The sequence below is a fragment of the Balaenoptera borealis genome (genome assembly GCF_965194805.1).
Source record: "Balaenoptera borealis genome assembly, chromosome: 14".
NCBI lineage: Eukaryota > Metazoa > Chordata > Mammalia > Artiodactyla > Balaenopteridae > Balaenoptera > Balaenoptera borealis.
In genome coordinates, this window is record NC_138875.1 from 85,114,474 (window position 1) to 85,134,714 (window position 20,241).

General features: G+C 51.8%; 1 protein-coding gene across 2 annotated transcripts; it reads right to left on the reverse strand.

Moving 5' to 3' along the window:
* Positions 1 to 624: 624 nt before the first annotated feature.
* Positions 625 to 10,536, reverse strand: LOC309611355 (cyclin-dependent kinase 2-associated protein 1). 2 transcript variants are annotated; one of them, XM_082355685.1, is made up of 4 exons: positions 10,178 to 10,536; positions 5,583 to 5,680; positions 3,862 to 3,988; positions 625 to 1,443 (listed from the first exon to the last, which is right to left on the reverse strand). In XM_082355685.1, exons 1-4 carry the CDS (start codon positions 10,230 to 10,232, stop codon positions 1,376 to 1,378), a joined length of 348 nt encoding a protein of 115 aa, XP_082211811.1. In that variant the 5' UTR covers positions 10,233 to 10,536; the 3' UTR covers positions 625 to 1,375. The 2 variants fall into 2 exon arrangements, with proteins under 2 accessions (XP_082211811.1, XP_082211812.1); XM_082355686.1 differs by lacking the exon at positions 10,178 to 10,536 and adding an exon at positions 7,935 to 8,021.
* Positions 10,537 to 20,241: the final 9,705 nt, after the last annotated feature.

Below are 20,241 nucleotides of genomic sequence, written 5' to 3' on the forward strand. Positions count from 1 at the left end.
CTCCGGCCTTTGGAGCTGTCAGGGCTGGGACCTGGCCTCAGGCCTGTGAAACTGACCACGTCCCTCCTTTTGTCTTAGTCTACCCCTCACCACGGTAAATCCTCATTACATCGGGATCAGTGCCTAAGGAATATACTAAGGATGACCTCAAAGTCCCTTTGGAAGGCACTGTTGGGGACCACCCCATGAATTCTCAACACATCCGAGGCAACCCAGTTTTCCCAGCACCAGAGCAGGTAGTTCTTCCAGTGAGAACAGGATGAAGTAGCTAGCTTGAGTTTAAATGCTCACAGGATAAGTTCCTAAAAACAGAATGGCCTAACTTGGGGGAGCACAGAAAGGGCGAAATCAGTAACATCGCCTCTACACTTGTTTTCCTTCCTGGCACACCCTTAACATCTGCTGCAGTTAAGATGCGTCCGTAACGCAGCTTCACCTGATCCCTGCCTTCTGACTTAACCGACACATCCTGTCCCTGGCCTGTTGTGCTTCTGATACCGTCACGCAAAATGTTTCTGGACCAGGTGGGAAAATGCCCTTTGACAGGTCCCTCCCCACTCCCGCTGAGGAGCTGTTCTTTAAAATACCGCCAAGAATTTGCGGAACCCACGTCTTGGTACAGGCTGTTAGTGAAAATAAGCTTTATTACATTGAGTAATAAATACAAAGATGCGAACAGTTCCATTTTCTTCCAGATGTTTGGGTCAACTTACAGGAAAGCAGAACTGAAATCTACATACAGTCTCAGGAAAAATTTCGGGGATCCTTGTTAGGTTTGGTTTGGGAGGTTGCTCTTTCTTCTGTATGTATAACTTGTGCATTTTTAAAATCGACTTCAAAGCACTAATAGTCATGCAAATGATTAAGCAAAAAAGAATTTACGTTAAGCAGAATCTATAGTGTATGGGAAACGAGGGGACCAGCTACTAGTTAAGTGTGCTGTCAAGTCAGCACTACAAAAAAAAACCTTCAAGTTGTATCAGCTTATGAAAAGGAACAAAGAACAGTCCGGGTAACATAAATGTATTCAAAAGAGGAGAGCGAGACACTGGTATCTTGGAGGCAAACTAGTTTGCTGTAAGATAGGTAATTTTTACGTGCATCTTTTGAATCAATGCTTTAAAAAACAACAACAACAACAACAAACACCTGGGTAGTTCCTCACCATTTAAAATGTAACTCCCAATCAACTGCAAAATCTTTCCTCAATCTTACAGACTGTAGATTCGGAGCCTAGTGAACCATGGGAGGGGCAGGGGGAGGAGAAACCAAACTGTTACCATTTTGAAAACAAAAGTTTCATCTGAGCAGGGGAGATGAACTGTAACTTATTCTCTCCGAAGAAGATGGAAAACCGTCCAGGCTCACAAGGCAGCTAGGACCTGGCATTCCGTTCCGTTTCAGCCAAGCACTCCCGCACCAATCCTCGAGCGTGGATAATGCCTGGAAGAGAAGCAGAGGCGGGCGTCAGCCAGCAGCACCCATTCCGGAAGAGGAGGAGGGTCCTTCCAAACCAGCCGCGAAACCCTCAGACTGGAGAAGAGGAGGAGGGTCCTTCCAAACCAGCCGCGAAACCCTCGGACTGGAGGAAACTTGGGACCTGCATCCAACAACCCAAACCCCATCCCACCCCTCAAAGCCAACACCCCTCTTCACGTCTCCCTAAAAGTTTCTTCCCATGCTCAAGGTGACAACCAGCAAGCTCTCTTTTCATGACGTTACTCTCCATATGAACCATGTTACCATCCAGATGACAGGAGTAAGTGTGTCCCCACCCAAGTTCTTTAAGCAGGGACCCGCTTTGGAGATTCCACGCCTTCAAACCATTATTTTTCCTGAATTCTAGAAAGGGCTTGACAGTGTCAGGCAGCCTGCCTGGTTTGGGTGCGAGACGAATGCTCACTCAGGCCACCTTGGTCCACTGCTTTGTCCTTCCCCCCAGGGGACGGGTGCCATCTTCTGCACTATTATTCTCCCCTCATCTTTTATCTCTATAGTTTGGGAGTTATCTATTGCTTGTTTGGGTTTTTTTTTTTCTTTTTCTGGCTTTACTGAACTTCATGAAATATTGATTTCATTTTAATAGGCACCAAGAATCTATTCCTTCCAAGAGCTGACCCCCCAGAGGGCACTGGGAATGACACCAAGTCACTCAGGTGTCCCCACCTCACAAATCTTACCCCCCAGAGCTTCCGAAGACTTTCTGGAAAGGGCTGTGTAGCCGCTGTCGTAGCTACTCCACTCTGCCATTGTACTGTGACAGCAGCCGCAGACATTAATAAGCAATGGGTGTGGCCATGTTCCAACAAGTCTTTACTTACAACACGGAAGTTTGAATTTCACATAATTTTCACATGTCACAAAATCTTATTTTTTTCACCATTAAAAACTGCAAAAAACATTCTTGGCGCTTGACACCCTTGCGCCCTATGACCCTTCTTACTTGCTATGATGTAAACTTGGCCACCTTACTGGTCAGGGTGACTCTGGGACCAGCTGCTCACCCAGGATGTGCCCTGAAGCGGTCACCAGGTGTATCCATGTGTTGACCTGAACTGCCGGCTTTGTTGGGAGGCTGCAGATCGCCTGTCAGAAAGACTGCAGGGTCCAGCATCTTCCCAGGCATTTGCAAACAGGTAACCGGCACTCCCATTACCAGGACTGTGGGCAGAGCGATGCCCACCTAACCCCCAGGGCTGGACTGGGGTTAAGCTCCTCCTCTCCCCCGAGCCCTCTTCCGTTCCAGCCTCTAACTGCCAGCCCCCCTCCCCACACCTGTGCCTGTTATTCCCCGATCCAGCTCTGCAATCGGTCAGTCTCTTCACAAAGGTGTCATGAACCGGCCCACTGCTCTGGGTGGGAGCCTGTCCTCAGCCGGCCTCGCCCATCACTGGAGCCATGGCCTCAAATGCAGCCCCCCTGTCACGCCCCAGATTTATAGCCACAGGACGTTCCCCTCTCGATTTTCTCCAAATTTGCTTCTCTAACCTTAAAAAAAAAAAAAAAAAACCTCCTAAAATTAAATTCACACATAAGCCACCGTGCTCTGAACTGCCACCTTCTAAAATAGAAATCTTTTTCTCCTCTCCACGCCGCTTTCACTTCATGAAGCAGCAAAAACCAACCTATTTCTCTGCCTTCTGAAGTCAGCTGGCCAGTCACCTCTTCACGTGAGTCATTTCTTCCTGTGGCACCATCCTCCCGCCCTCCCTCCCTCTTCAATCAGGAAAGAACTTCAAAGCGTTCTCACTCTCCCGCCCCAGACTAGGACGGACCACACGCCCCCCTGGGCCCCGCTCCTAAGACAGCAGAGGGCAACGCAGGCCCCCTTGGCCTCGTGTCACTGGCCTCACCCAAGTTGGGAGCCTACCTGATTGGGCCGCCCAGGGCTCCTAGGACCACTGTCGGCCAACGGGAGCAGAGCAGGCGTGAGGCAGAGCTGCAGGATCTGGGTACAAAGACTTTTTTTTTTTTTTTTGGCCACACCACGAGGCTTGCAGGATCTTAGTTCCCCGACCAGGGATCGAACCTGAGGCCGCTGCAGTGGGAGCGCGGAGTCCTAACGGCTGGACCGCCAGGGAAGTCCTGGGGATTCCCTTCTTAGACGCTGCATCTGACAACTGGCTGCCAAGCCCCTTCCGTCAGATGTACATCCCACAGACCCGCTCACCCAGCCTGACACCTCCACAGCCAACGGTAATTCTGTAACAAAACGGGAGCCCCTGTGCCGCAGGGGACTCTTCCGTCTGCCACCCTCCGTTTTCCCCAGAAAATCTTTCAAGACAGTTACTAGGCCAGTGCCGTGGGGTCCGCCAGCAGCGAGGCGTCACCTGGCAGGGGAGTCCCGGGCCCACGACTTACCTCGTTTTAGTCTCTCCATCGCGCTCTTGCTGCCCGCGTAGGTGGGTCTGATCTCTTTCCCCAGCTCTTCGATGATGGCCAGCAGCTCCGCGTATTTGCTCTGGGGCACCTGGCTGTTCCCAGTTCCCTAGAATCAGAAAGAAAAGGGTTTGGAAGGATTGAACCCAACCTGACCCCAATGCCATGGTCAGGACCCCACGGCGTGCCAGCTGCACGAGGGCAGGGCTGGGGAGAGGCCCGAGCCAGGGGCAGGTGGCAGAGGGAGGGCGGCCGGGCCCAGACTCCAGGGCAGCTGCGGCCAGGCACGGCCCACCTGGGCGACAACCACAGAGCAGGGAGCCGGCCCTCTCTACTGTCCCCGTGCACCCAAGGCAACCGCCCAGCAGTCTGCAGAAAGCCCTTTTATCGTCTCAAATGAAAGAAAAAAAAGAAAAGACTGGCTTGTCGATAGGAAAGTGTTTGTTTACTGAGAATTTCCTTGAAGGAGCCAATGGGCGGGCAAGTGATGGGGGGGAGGGGGGTGCCGAGGGTCCAGAGTGGGCGGAAGAGATGGAGGCCACACGTGGGGTCAGCAGGACCGCAAAAGCTGCCAGAGACCACCCAGACGGAGCCCAGAATGTATTTAAATTCATCCATCCTCCCCCGCAGGCGGGGCCCACCACACAGAAACCCTTTCTCTCCAGAACCGCACGAACAGCCCAAGCAAACACCCGGACCAGGGAGGCTGGGGTCCCGCCAGCCTGTGGGCCGAAGCCGCCCGCTCGGGCCTCAGCCGGGCCTCCCTGCTCCTCCTCCTCCCCCCTCCTCCCCCCACAGCCGCATCAGGGCGGCCACCTCCCCCCAGGCCCTCGCCTGCTCCCCCCGCCTGCTCCCCCCTCCTCGGCCGCCTCTGCCTCTTGGCCTCCTGGTCCTTCCTCCCCTCCTCGTCCAGCTCCTCAGCATCCGCCCGCCGCCACCTCTTCAGTGGGGCCTCGCCCGTGCCCGCCTCCCCTCCGGGGGCAGGACGGCCTGGCGGGCACGGCTCCAAGCCGCCACCTCATCCGTGGGGCCGGCCTCCGTGGCGACCTCGGAACGTGAGTGGCAGCCACGGGAATCTCCCGGCTGCGGCCCGGGTCCCCCCCGCGGGGCGGCACTTCCCTGGCGGCCGGCGGCGGCCGCCTCCCCTGAGGGCCCGCCTACCCGGTGGGGAAAGCAAGTCTCGGCGAGGTTGGGGTTGGGGCAGGGACGGTCCACAGTCCCGTAACTGGTGGAACCAGGTGTAAACCAGGTGTAGAACTGAGGGGCCAGCAGCTCTCGGTGCAACGCACGTGGACTCCACTAGGATGGGCCCGTCCTCCCTGCAGGGCCCACAACCTTGTGGGGAGTGAGCGGGAGCAGGGCCCCCTCTCCTCTGTCCAAGCTCAGATCCAGAGTCAAGGCCAGACCTCACTTCCCCAGGGACCAGGCATGAGGACGCCCACCAGGGACACACATGGGGTGGTGGCCCCATCGGGAACTGTGGCTCTCGGGGCTTCCAGCCTTCTTTGGGCTCTCCCACCCCTTCCTGTCACTCGGTGTCCCCCGTGAAACCCCCTGCCACTTCTCCATTCTGACGCCCTGAGCCCTGGGTTGAGGAAGCTCAGATGACAGCTCCATCATTTCTACTCCTTTCACCGCTTCCCCTCTGGCCCAGGCCGCCCCTAGGGCCCCTCCCACCGCGCTTCCCACCCCCGCTGCCATACCTGGGTGTAGCCTAGAGATGGCGGCCCGTAGTCACTCAGCAGCTGGCGGTACTGTGAAGATGTCGCCATACTGGTGGAGGGCGGGTGGACACTCCCAGCTACGGGGGAGGAGACAGGAGTCAGTAATCAAGTAGCCTTGGCTAACTGTATCCGAGGTAAGGACTCTGAGTCCCCCTGCCCAGAACTCATGCCATCAACAGTGGTCTTTTGTCTCTGAGGACACAGAACCCTATTCCTGTCCTCTAGTTTGGCCACGGCTGATACTCGGCGTAGATGACTGATAGTAAAATGTAGCGAACAGACCACTGCTCTTCACGCCCACCACCACAGCAGACATTGCTAATCAATCACAGAAATCCTTCCCATACATGCAGTCAAAACTGGTAGCAAAGACGAAAGCTGCTGCTATTCTCAGCCTAACCCTTGCAAGTCCCCTTCTCCTGGGTCCTGCTCCCCAGAGGTTGATATCCTAGAAACACATGGCTGCCACAAGAGCCCATCTGCTACTAAGGCTGGTCCACACCTGGGCTGAGACTTCCTGTGTGCCCAAACCTCTGCTGGAGTATATGGTGAGGAAGACGGGGGAAGATCTGGAGGTTGTGAAACCCAACCCTGGCTGGGGACTGGGGTACTGGACACAAAGTCAGGAATCTGGAGCACATCACAGCCTGTCTGTGTGTCCTCGGACAAGCCCCTCAACCTCTCTGAGCTCCTGTCGCCCCTCCCCAAAGAGGGGACAAGACTCTCAGCAGTCTGAATCTATGCCCGGCTGGCTTCACCCCCACAGGGGAGGCGTAAGACCCCATTTACAGACTGTAACACTGGGAGACACTGTCCCTCAGCAGAGGGACCACGGGGGGCCAGGGCCTGGCTCAGAACAGAGTCTCCTGCATGGGGTGTGGGGAGGCCCTCAGCAGGGAATTTTCCAGCTCCAGCTCAGTAGCTGGAAGCATGCAGACCCATAATGGCGTCCCAGTGGTCATCAGCGAGTAAAGGATGTCCTGCAGAATTACGAACAGCGGTAACCATGGAGAATCTACCTAGCCCTCCTCAGCAGCTGCCCGCGTGCCTCCAGGCCCGGCCGGGGAGAGCTTCCCCTCCGCCTGCCTTCCCCGGAGCCAAACTGTCTCTCTCTCACGCACACAGCGGGCTCTGCAGACTTGGCCCCGGGGATGGACAGCTGGTGCCAGGCTGGCCAAACCGACCAGCTGCTCATCTGGTGTGGGCAAGGGGAGGGGCAGGGGAGGAAGGAAGTTCAGGAGCTCAGGCTGCTGGAGCTGGAAGGGGCCCTGGAGCCCCTCACTGCAGAGAGAGAAACACAGACCAGAGAGGGCGGGGCACTGCCCCAGGCCACACAGCACAGAAGAGACTAACACACCGCACCTGTCCCTCTGTCCAGGAGCTGTAGACAGCTTGGTACCCGACGTGTCTTCCTCGGTCTCAGGCCTGCCTGGATTTCTCCACTGGGACCCAGATTTATGCTCAAACACAGGATGCCCAGTCAGGAAACATGAATTGTGCCACCTCTAAGCTGGGGACTGGGCACAGCACCGCGCTCCTCCGGGCCTCATTACCACGCCTCTACAGTGGGGGAGCCGAAACACCTGTGCTACAGAACCACACCTCCGTCTGAAGCAACTGCGGGTGTGCAGTGGCCAGAACACAGGAATGTGGCAGGGCGGGTGACCCCCAGCTCCCCTCATCACATCAGCCAAACCCCAATTTCCTGACCTTCTGATGTGGGTGGTGAGTGTGGTCTGGGTAGCTCAGGCTTTGCTGCCCCAGGCCAGGGTTCAAGTCCCGACCACCACAACTTACTACGCCTCTCTGTAAGGCCAGGATGCTAAATGCAAGACTGCGGGGGGAGAGGGGGGTCTACTGCACTGATTGGCACCTCAGGCCATCTAGAAGATTCCAACTCCCTGGCGGGAGGTGAGCTGGACACCTCCGGTTCATTCTCTGCACCACCTCCTGCCCTCCTTCTCTCACTGAAGTCTGTGTTTCTTGCCTCCCCGACCCATCTTCTCTCCCACAGCCAAGCGCCTGGACTAGGAGCCAGGCCAGCTGCGCCATACCTGGCTGTGTGACCTAAGACAGGGCCCTTCCCTCTCTGGGCCTCAGCTTCTCCATCTGTTTGAGGTCATGGTTCCCAACAGAACGTCTCAAGGCCCTAGATCCTGCTCCTCCATGGTGCTGGGGTTAGGTCCTGGGGGGCTGAGGGGAGGAGGAGGGATGGGTTGGGGGCTTGGGGGATGGGGATGGGGAGTCAGGCAACAGCTCGGAGCTTGACTTTCCCACGGCCTGGGTGATGCGGTAGGTGACCCCGCCTCTGTGCCAGCGCCAGTCCCTTACTCGGTGTTCAGAGGGGGGTGTCTGTGGCCCTGGAGAGAGCCGGCGGAAGGGCCCCGAGTCCCACTCATGCCCACACCTTCCTGCAGACACAGCGGCCGGCTGCCGGAGGCCTAGGAGAAAACCAGACCGGGCGTGAGCACAGCCGTCGCGGAGCAGCACAGACAATGCGTGCAGTGTGCGGGGACCAGGGAGGGCCCGGAGCCCAGGGAGGGGCTGGCAGAGGCCAGCAGCTCCTGGGGCCAGGCGCGGCTCCCCGCCCCCAAGCCAGACAAAGAGCGCCCGGGCCTGGGGAGCTGGCGGCCTTCCCGCCACTTGGGGCGCCTGGGGGGGCTCTCCGGCGGGGAGGCGGGGGCTTTGTCTAACTCCGCCACTGCCACCGCCGGCCAGGCCGAGGCTTGGCAACTCTCGAGCAGGAGGCAGGGCTGGAGGGTGTGAGGGATGATGACAAGGAAGCCGGAGGAGCGGCAGCGGAGAGTCCATCTTGGATGCAAATGGCACGGGGAGATCCGGCCTTTCTAAAGGGGTCCACGGGGAGGGGGGCGGCCCCACCAAAACACCAGAGACCTGGGGACCTCAGCAGTCCTCCTGGAGTTCACCGCAGGAGAAAGAAGAAAATCTGTGTACAGATGCTAGCCAGCCCAGAGCAGGGCTTCGGGGTCCCCAGCGGGTGCCTCTGTCACTCTGTGACCCCAATCCCTGAAGGGCCCCGTTTAGAGCGCCGGCCTCAACTGCACCAGGGCCGGCCTGAGATTTCCCGCCGGTCCGGGCTGGCAGCAAGACCCTCCACCCATCCTACCCCAGAGTCAGATGAAGGAGGCAGTGAGAAATACTATGGCCACAAAGCTTGTCTTGGTAAGGTGTGCAGGCCCCAGAAGAGGTGAGAATATTTGAGGAGAAAACAGGGGCTCTTGGGGCTTAGAGGCCACATTTGACCAACTCAACTATCCCCCACCCCGTCCATCCACCCCCTGAATCTTAACCCTTTCCAATCCCCAAATCTGTCTCCAGGAAGTTAAATATACACACACACACACACACATACACACACCCCTATACATGTATATGCATATGCATATATTGCTTTCCTGGGGCCCTCTTCAGATTTTTGGAATTATGGAGTCAACATTCGGAGACAAGGCCCAAAACTTTCGGCCAACTGCCAGCGTGGCATTTCTGACCAGCAAGGCCAATCCCCTCCCTGCCAAGCCCCCTCCATGCACCTCGCTTTTCTGGAAGTTTGTTTCCCATCCAGAGTTTAAGGAGAAGAACCTTGGTGAAAGGACAAAGCCGGTCCCCTCTGAACCCACAATTTCACCTATCGCCCTCGGTCCCTGGGGCAAGACCCTAGGCACAGCCTAAAGCTGCCTGACAACTTCTGCAGGAGTTTCCTGGGACCGCCCAGCTCCAGCCCCAGGGAAAGGAGAGGACGGCCCCTCCGGCTTCCGAAGGAGGGGGCCTTCTAAACCCAGACTTGGGGGCTCCGAGATGCGGGGCCCCCGCTGAAACGACGCCCCCAGCCGCCGCCTAAAGGCGCTCCGAGGCCCCCGATCTCCTCCAACTTCTCTCACTCCGCGCACGCCTGAAGGGACCTCCCGTGCGCCCCGTTTTGGGCGCCCCGTCCCGCGCGCCAGGCCAGGCGGGCGCCCACCGACGATCTCCCCTGCACCGCCGGTGACCCCAGCGGCCCCGCTCCCTCGGGGGCGGCTGCACCTGGCACTCTCGCCGCCCCGCAGCGCCGCCCGCGCGTGGCCCGGGCTTGCTCACGTGCACCCCTACTGCCCGGGCCCCCTGTCCGGACCTGCCCCCAGCTCCCTAAGGGCGGCCCGCGCCGGGGTCCCGGCGCCCCGCTCCCGGCGTGGCCCGGCAGCTCCCGACTCCCGCCGGCAGGGGCCCTCGCCGAGCCGCCCAAAAGCCGAGGAAAAAGGAGCCGAGAAAGCCTCCCCCGCCCTCGCTCGCCGCGCTCCCCACGAGCCCTCGGCCGCCGGCGTGGGGGGGACCGCGGCGGCCGCCGGTGCCCCGGGCCCCAGCCCGGCCCCGAGGCCCGGCGCGGGGCGCACCCGCGAACTTTGGCAGCGCGGGCACCGGAATCATGGCGGCGGCGGCCGCGCTGCCCCGGGCCGGGACCCGGTGCCCGCCGACCCCGGCCGCCGCGGGCCCCCGGGAGCCGGGGCCGGGCGCGCGGACCCCCAACTTGGCGGCAGTTGGGGCGCGGCGCGCGCGGCCCGCGGGGCGCACTCACTCACCGGCGTTGAGGGAGGCGGCGGGCATGTGCGCGGTCAAGTTCGGTTTGTAAGACATCCCCCCGAGCGGCGGGGCGCGCCGGGGCACAGCGGGGCCCGGCCCGCGAGGGCGGCGGCGAAGGCGGCGAGGCCGGGCGGCGGCGAGGCGGCCCCAGCGTCCGTGCGCCCGTCCGTGCGCCCGCCGAGCTCCCGCGCACTTTTTGTTGTTGACGGCTCGGGCCGCACCGGCAAATATGGCCGTCCCTCACCCTGACACCCGCTGCAGTATATCACCCATACATCGGGCGGGCGCGCGGGCGCAAGGGCGGCCGCAAACTTTGAGCGGAGCCAGCGGGGCCGGCCCGGGCCGGGAGGGGGCGGCCCGGCGCGCCGCGGCCCGGCGTCAGGGGGCGGCTCCGCCCGCGGCCGCGCCCCGCGCCTCCGGGCGCGCTCGGCGCCCGCAACTTGGCAAAGTTTGGGGGGCTGGGGTCCCGGCGGCGCCCGAGGCCCGCGTGGGTCCCTTTCTTCTTCTGCGCTGGCGGCGCCTGGAGATTTGTGCTTGTACCGATTAATGTTTTTTTTTTTTTTTGTAAGCGAGGTAGGATTGCAGAATTACTTTTTTTCCCCTTGACTGTGGGGGCAGGGATGGAAAATTACCTGGAGAAAATGGTGGCGAGTGGTATTTTTAAGCACGTAGATCATTCCAGACGCCGAGGTCGGGCTACTCCCCAGAATAAGAACAACCAATTCTGGACATTGATTTCAAATAAATTTCATGTCCCTGTCGGTATTAAGTGGTTTTTAACCCCTTGGCGGCCTAGACTCCTTTAAGACCGGGCAAAACCCAGAGGCCTCCTCCCCTGGGAAATACACCCCTCACATCTACATAATTTTGCATCTTAACTCATTCAAATATCTAAGAAGCGCCTACTATGTGCCGGGCACTGTTCCTGGCGCTAAGGGTACCAGAATAAACTTAACAAAGTTTTCTGTCTCCTGGAGTTTACATTGCAATTTTTGATCCTCCTCCGACGGACCCCAACCGACTTCTCAGTGATACGCAATCATCAAATGCATTTTGCATTAGATGATGAAGCTTTTGAAGGTGTTATTTCTTGGAGTTCTGCTTTATTATTACTTTTTAAAAATTTATTTATTTATTTTGGCTGCGTTGGGTCTTCGTTGCTGCGCGCGGGCTTTCTCTAGTTGCCGCGAGCGGGGGCTACTCTTCGTTGCGCTGCATGGGCTTCTCATTGCGGTGGCTTCTCTTGTTGCTGAGCACGGGCTCTCGGCGCGCAGGCTTCAGTAGTTGTGGCACGTGGGTTCAGTAGTTGTGGCTCACGGGCTGTAGAGCGCAGGCTCAGCAGTTGTGGCGCACAGGCTTAGTTGCTCTGCGGCATGTGGGATCTTCCCCAACCAGGGCTCAAACCCGTGTCCCCTGCATTGTCAGGCAGATTCTTAACCACTGCGCCACCAGGGAAGTCCAGAGTTCTGCTTTAAATAGTAAATCTTGTCAAAATACACAAGATGCCCACCCTTTTCTACCTTCTTTAATCGCCATGCTTTGCAGATTTCTTGATTAGCCACAGACATTCAGATACATCTGACACTAGTGAGGAAGGCCTCAACCTCTTTGCCTGAGGGAAGGGATACCACCGATTCCTTCCCTCTGTCCCTTTAGGATTGAAGGTACAGGCGACACCCCCTTCCCAGGACCCCTTGTGGTCAGCTTTAGGCTGGTTCAGCCAAGGATGCTCAGCGAAATTTTATTTCACAGATAAATTAATATCACCCTTTCCTACCCTGCTCCCAGGGGACCAATACTCTATAGAGTAGCACTGTCCAACAGAAACGTATTGCAAGCCACATATGTAATTTAAAAGTTTTAGTAGTCACATTTTAGAAAGTAAAAAGAACTGGTGAAATTAATCTTTATATTTTATTTAACACAATATATCCAGAAACAGTATGATTTCGATATATAATGAATATAAAGCAATTACGATACTTTACTTTCTTTTTACGATACTAAGTCTTCAAAACGCAGCATGTATTTTACCTTTACAGCTCATCCTAATTCAAACTGGCCACATTTCAAGTGCTCAGTAGCCACAATAGCTAGTGGTTTTCCTACTGGACCAGTTCAGGGCTAGAAGCTATAAGCAGAGGGCTCATAGGCTGACAGACCTTGGTATTAATTCTGGCTCCATCACCTATTCGCTGTTGGACTAAGCCTCCATTTCCTTGGGGCAAGAATCCAGATCTCAGTGGCCTGCTTCAGTCCTTTCTACAGATGTTGTGGGCTATTCTCTTTCCATACTGTATTTTTACCACGATGCCCCCTCACTGATCATCATTGGAAAATATTTTTCCTTTTGTTTTTAATTGAGATCTAGTTCACTTAGTATAAAATTCACCCTTTAAAAATATACAATTCAGCGGGACTTAGTATAAGCACAGAGTTGTGCAATCATCACAACGATCTAATTCTAGAACATTTCTGTCATCCCCAAAGGAAACCGAACTGCAGTCACACCCCATTCTCCACTACCCATAGCTTTAGGCAACTGCTAATCTACTTTCTATGTCTAGGGACAGACCTATTCTGGACATTTCATATGCATGGAATCAGTTACAACATGTGTATGGCCTCTTTCACTTAGCATAATACTTTCAAGGTCCATCCATGTTGTAACATGTATCAGGACTTTGTTCCTTTTTATGGCTGAATAATATTCCATTGTATAAACAGACCACATTTTGTTTATCCATTCATTAGCTGATGGACATTTTGCTTGTTTCCACTTTTTGACTATTATGAATATAGCTGCTATGAACATTTATGTACAAGTTTTGTGAACATGTTTTCAATTTTGGGAGTATATACCCAGGACTGGAATTGCTGGGTTACATAGTAACTCTATGTTTAACTTTTTGAGGAACTGCCACACTACTTTCCATAGTGACTATATCATTTTATATTCCCAACAGCAATGTATAAATTTTCCAATTTCTCCATATCCTCACCAACACTTTTACTATCTGGCTTTTTTTTTTTTTTTAATTTATTTTATTTTTGGTTGTGTTGGGTCTTTGTTGCTGCACGCAGGCTTTCTCTAGTTGCGGCGAGCGGGGCCTACTCTTCGTTGCGGTGCACGGGGCTCTCATTGCAGTGGCTTCTCTTGCTGTGGAGCATGGGCTCTAGGTGCATGGGCTTCAGTAGCTGTGTCACATGGGCTCAGTAGTTGTGGCACGTGGGCTCTAGAGCACAGACTCAGTAGTTGTGGCACACAGGCTTAGCTGCTCCGCGGCATGTGGGATCTTCCCGGACCAGGGCTTGAACCCGTGTCCCCTGCATTGGGAGGTGGATTCTAAACCACTGTGCCAGCAGGGAAGCCCATATCTGGCTTTTTTATTTGAGGCATCCTAGTGGGTGTGAACTGGAATCTCATGGTTTTGATTTGCATTTCTTTAATGAATGATGTTGAGCTTCTTTTCATGTGCTTACTGGCCATTTGTGTATCTTCTCTGGAGAAACATCTATTCCAATCCTTTACCCATTTTTTAACTTGAGTTTTTATGTTAAGTTGAAAGAGTTCTTTATTCTGGATACTTGTCCCTTCTCAGATTTATAGTTTGCAAATATTTTCTCCCATTCTGTGGGCTATCTTTTCATTTTCTTGATAGTGTCCTTTTACACAAAAGTTTTTAATTTTTTTTTTTTTTTTTTTTGGCCGCACTGTGCAGCTTGTGGGATTTTAGTTCCCCAACCAGGGATCAAACCCTGGCCCTTGGCAATGAGAGCGTGGAGTCCTAACCACTGGACCGCCAGGGAATTCCCCAAAAGTTTTAAATTTTGATAAAGTCCAATGTATCTATTTTTAAATTTTTATTTGCTTGTGTTTTGGTACCATATCCTGTCCAAGGTCATGAAGTTTCACCTAAGTTTTCTTCAAATAGTTTTTATAGTTTTTGTTCTTACATTTAGGTCTTTGATCCATTTTTAGTTAATTTTTGTGTATGAAGTGTGTCCAGATTCATTCTTTCATGTGGATATCCAGTTGTCCCCGTACCATTTGTTGAAAAGTTTATTCTTTCCCCATTGCATGGTCTTGACACCTTTGTTGAAAATCAACTGACGATGAACGTGAGTTTATTTCTGGACTCTCAATTCTATTCCATCGATCTATGGAATCTATCCTTGTGTCGGTACTCCACTGATTTGATTACTGTAGCTTTGGAGTAAGCTTTGAATTCAGGAAGTGTGAGTGCTCCAACTTTATATTTCTTTGTCAAGATTATTTTGGCTATTCTGGGTCCTTTGCATTTCCCTATGAATTTTAGGATCAGCTTGTCCTTTTTTGCAAAAAAAAAAAAAAAAAACCAAAAAAAACAAAAAACAAAAAATACAGTTGAGGGCGTCCCTGGTGGTGCAGTGGTGAAGAATCCGCCTGCCAACGCAGGGGACACAGGTTCGAGCCCTGGTCCGGGAAGATCCCACATGCCGCGGAGCAACCAAGCCCGTGCGCCACAACTACTGAGCCTGTGCTCTAGAGCCCGCGAGCCACAGTTACTAAGCCCACATGCCACAACTACTGAAACCCGCGCGCCTAGAGCCTGTGCTCCACAACAAAAGCAGCCACCACAGTGAGAAGCCCACTCACCGCAACGAAGAGTAGCCCCCGCTCGCCGCAGCTAGAGAAAGCCTGCGCACAGCAACGAAGACCCAACACAGCCAAATAAATAAATAAATAAAATTTATTAAAAAAAAATTAGTTGGAATTTTGATAGGGCTTGTATTAAATCTGTGTATCAAGTTAGGGAGTATTGCAATCTTAATTTCAATGTTAAATCTTCCAATCCATGTATGCAGGATGTCTTCTTTCTTTAATTTCAACAATTTTTCAGTTTTCAGTGTACAAGTCCTGTACTTCTTTGGTTTATTGTATTCCTAAGTATTTCATTATTTTTGATGCTATTGTAAATGGAATTTACTTAATTTTTGGATTGTTTCTCTCTTGTGTGTAGAAATACAACTGATTTTTCTATATTGTCTTGTATCCTGCCACTTTCCTGAACTCACTTTTTAGCTGTAATAGCTGTTTTGTGTCTACATGGAGATTCTTTAGGGTCCTCTATATATAAGATCATGTCATCTGCAAATTAGAGAGTTTTAGTTCTCCCTTTTCAAATGGGATGCCTTTTCTTTCTTTTTCTTGCCAAACAGCCCTGACTAGAGCCTCCAGGACAGCACTGGATAGAAGCGGTAAGAGCAGACATCCTTGTCTTGTTCCTGATCTTAGGGGCAAAGATTTTAGTTTTTCACCAGTTAAGTGTGATGTTCACTGTGGGCTTTTCATAGATGCCTTTTATCAAGTTGAGGGTGTACCCTTCTCTTCCTAGTTTGTTGCGTGTTTTTATCATGAAAGAGTTGGATTTTGTCAAATGCTTTTTCTGCACCTATTGAGATCATGTGGGGTTTCTTCCCCTTTATTCAACAAATAGTTATCAAGAGTCTGAGTGTCAGGCACTATTCTAGGGGCAGCAGAGGAAGACCATCCCCATGTCGTGATGAAGCTTATCATTCCAGGCATGGCAGCCCTATTTAGCTGTCCCCTCTTACCTCACCACACTGGAGCCTTGCCTCTCACTAGTTATTCTTCTTCAGGCCAGACTGGATTTTGACCCTGGTGCTTGTTCATTCCCACATCCGAGCCTTCATTACACCACTGTGCCCTTGTGTTCCACTTGGCCAACTCCTGCTCACCCGTCAAAGCCCAGCTCAACTATCCCCACCTCTGAAAAGACTTCCCTGCCTGGCTGTCCCTCTGCTAATGCCCGCTATTGCATTTAACCTGGTCAGTCTCCGTCATGAGTCTGAGCCACTTGAAGGAAAGAACTGCATCCTCGAATGTCTAGTCAAGGCATATAGAACATTCCATAAAGGGCCTCAGTGTGCTCCTAGAAATGAGACAAAGCAAGATCAATTCTCATTTGCAGGCGGTACTCCTGTTCTCAACCTTCTTCCTGCTCACAATTCACTTTCCATAACAGATGTGTTAGCTTCCTGGGGTTGCCATAACTAATTACTACTAACTGGTAGCTTAAAACAACAGAGCCTTATTTGCTCTCAGTTCTGGAGGCCAGAAGTCTGAAATCAAGGTATGGGCTGGGCCACACTCGCTCCGAAGGCTCGAAGGGACGATCCTTTGCCTCTTCCAGCTTCTGGTGGCTCCATGCATTCTTTGGCTTGCGGCTGCATCCCTCCAGCTCTGCCTTCAGACGGCCTCCTTCTCTATGTGTCTTCTCCCCATCTCTTCTAAGAACACTTGTCATTGGATTGAGGACCCACCTTAATCCAGGATGATGTCATCTCAAGATCCTTAAATTAATTACATCTGCAAAGACCTTTTTTCCCAGAAAGGTCACATTTACAGATTCCAGGTGAACATATATTTTTAACTTTTTTGGGGGTGGGGGGTGGGGTAGGGGAGCACTATTCAACCCACTACAACAGGCTTCAAAAAAGGATCCAGATTTTTTCCCCCTTTCTCCTCTGAGAGTTAAAACCCCTAAAAAGGGGAAAAAAAACCATTCCTAGTGGCTCCACTAAAAACATCTGTGTGAAACTCCCTCAAATAGGTCCTTTTTTATTTTATTTTTTTCAGCAAAGAAAGGTTTATTGCAGGGTCAGGCAAAGAGAACGGGTGGCTTGGGCTCAAAAACCCTGAACTCCAAATAGGTCCCTTTAAATGAGTGGTCCTAGAAGGATCTAGAATGGTCCCTTATTAGTTTAATGGACATGTCACAGAGTAGCTTGCCAGGGAGTAGAGCAGATGAAGGAGAAGGGGGAGCCTAGTGAAAGAGCTTGGCCTGGAAGAACCTCAGGAAATAAGTTTTAGTTCTGGATCCACCATGAACCTCTCTTTAGGCCTCAAATAACTTGTTTAACCTACCCAGGCCTTAGTTTCATCTGTAAGACTACGAAGGTTCAACGGGATGAAGCTCTAAGAATTCTCGAAACTCCAACATCCTAAGAAGGCAGACAACACACGTGCCATTTTCTCTAAGGAAAAACATCAACCCGGGAAGCCCTGAAATCATTTTGATACTGTTTCCATCACCATTCTGGGGCAATCAGCTCCAAAGTGGGGTGCACTTGCCTCAAATGGTAAGAAGGGTGATTCATAGGAGTGAGGGAATATTAGAATTCCTGTTTATGTGGGATTTACTACATATTAGCACAGCACACATAAGACTTATAAATAACTTAATAAACAATAGTAGAAGTATACTCAGAAACAATTAGAACATGTGACCAAAAAAGTTTGGAGACCACTGACTGAAGAAACTAGTTAAGCAGGCAATCAGACCGAACAGTTTGACAACCAGACAAGTTGTGGGTGAAGTGTCATGATTAAATCAGCAGTTAGTGACTCCAGTGTGGTTTATATCCTCAGGACAGTAAAACCATACTTTATATCAAGTTGGGTTTTGATCAGAGGTCTACACCCAAATTTATTAATTTTCAGTTATGTTTCTGCCATTATTCCTGTTTTACTGAGCAGGAGCCAGCAAGCTTTTCCTGTGAAGGGTCAGACAGTAAATATTTTAAGTGTTTCAGGCCGCACAGTTTCTCACTATGCAAGTCCGCCATTACAGCACTAACACAGCCTTACATGATACATCAAAGACTGGGCATGACTAAGTTCCAATAAAATTTTACGAACACTGATATTTGAATTTCATGTATTTTTCACATGGCACAAAATATTCTTCTCTTTCTTTTTTTAAACCAGTTAAAGTAAAAACTATTCTCAGCTTCCAGGGCCATTCAAAAACAGGTGGTGGTGTACTGGATTTGACCCGTGCACCATGGTTTGCCAATCCCTGTTTTAGACCTCAAAAGTTTGTTTCTTCTTCTTTTTATTTTAATGTCATTTATTTGTATCTTTGGCTGGGTTGGGTCTTCGTTGCTGCGCGTGGGCTTTCTCTAGTTGCGGTGAGCGGGGGCTACTCTTCGTTGTGGTGCACGGGCTTCTCATTGCGGTGTCTTCTCTTGTTGTGGAGCACGGGCTCTAGGCGCGGGGGCTCAGTAGTTGTGGCTCACGGGCTCTAGAGTGCAGGCTCACTAGGTGTGGCGCACAGGCTTAGTTGCTCCGCAGCATGTGGGATCTTCCCGGTCCAGGGCTCGAACCCGTGGCGCCTGCAATGGCAGGTGGATTCTTAACCACTGCGCCACCAGGGAAGCCCGAAAGTTTGTTTCTTAAGTCTGATCTACGATAGACAGAAAATCAAAAATGGGGCATGCAGGGACTTCCCATGGTCCAGTGGTAAAGAATCCACCTTTCAAGGCAGGGAACGCGGGTTCGATCCCTGGTCCAGGAACTAAGATCCCACATGCCGCGGGGCAACTAAGCCTGTGTGCCACAACTACCAAGATCGCATGCCACAAAGTACAGAGCCCGCGCACCCTGGAGCCTGCATGCCACAACTAGAGAAGAGAAAACCCACACGCCACATCTAGAGAGAAGCCCGCGTGCTTCAACCAAGACCCGACTCAGCCAAATAAATAAATGGGGCATGCAAACATTTGAGGACATAATAAACATCTTCATATCAATACCTCTGAACAGGAAACACACATGTAAAAACAAACTGTGGGAAAAGAAAGCTAAACAGAAAATCCAGTATTACTGCAAAAATTGAGAGCATTGTATAATTTATCTTGATCTAGGCCTAAAGATGAAAAAGGGGATTCTAGAGACCTCTTATGGCTCTAAACAGTGGACATATTCACAAAACACCTAACTTTCTACTGAAGGTTCATGAATTTCTCAATTTCCTACAATTAATAACTTATTCTAATTTGGATTTCTCCAGTAATTGCACATCAATCTTTGTGAAAATGAATCTTGCCTACAACCAAAGATAAACAACAGAAGCTAGAGCATTTTTTGTTATACTCAAAAATTTACCCTCTAAAGTTCCCCAAGAAAGGATACTGAAGAAACTGGCAAGAATGGCTGCCTTGGAAAGAAGAAGGGGGCCAAGCGGGAGGAGCAGAGAGAGAAAACGTTCACTGTATGTTCTCATCTGCCTGTTGACTTCTGTCAGGTGTTGGTATTACTTATTCAAGCAAACTACCAATCAAAAACATAAAAATTAAGTATCCCAGACTAATTTGGTGTCCACCTAGCCATCGTACCTTTGCATGCTACCTGGTGGTAATTCTTAAGTGGACGGTGATTTGGAACCAGCAGTGTGGCACTCGCCTCCCCTAACCCAACGATGCACTTGACGCCCAGAGTGGGCAGCTTTCAGAGGACGAAGCCAACTTGCTGAGAGTTGGGCTCTAAAAATAAACATTTTGCACATTTCTTTTAGCCTCTTTTCTCTCCATAAAGGCCTCCACAGATGGCTTCTTTACATCATGCTCTCAAATGACTAGCTGATAAATATTCATACTTATGGAAATTGTATTGTACATACTCCAAACCCCCAGCCAGTTAAAGTTTGTATTTTCTGTTATCTCAAGGGTGGTGCCCCCTTGCTCATGGGTCTTGTCCTCTGTAAAACACACACAAATTTGTGCACACACACACACAGATCAGACACCAGCTTTTGCCTCTGTATGATTAATTTGCTTAGAGGCGATTTTGACCCTCAGGAGGCCATTAGGCCATGTCTGGAGACATTTTGGATTTCCATAACTGGGGGGTGCCGGGTACATAGTGTGTACTACTGGCACCTAGTGGGTAGAAGCAGAGACGCTGCTCTACACCCTACAATGCACAGGACGGCCCCCACCTCACCCCACTCTCTGCAAAGAATGGCCCGGCCCAAATGGCAGTGGTGCTGAGGCCCTGGGAGACACAACGTGAGGCTGAAAGCAGACCGGATTACAGATTAAAACACTGAAGCGGAACAAGGTCAAAGCAGACTGGAACCGTAACAGAAAAACTCAGTGGGGACGGTGGAGGCTCTACATGAAGTCTGGCCTCTCGTTTCTTATTCAAATTAATACTCAATTTATTAAGGTTATATATTCAAGAACAAGTTTCCTTTCAGTCTTCAAGCACGACTTA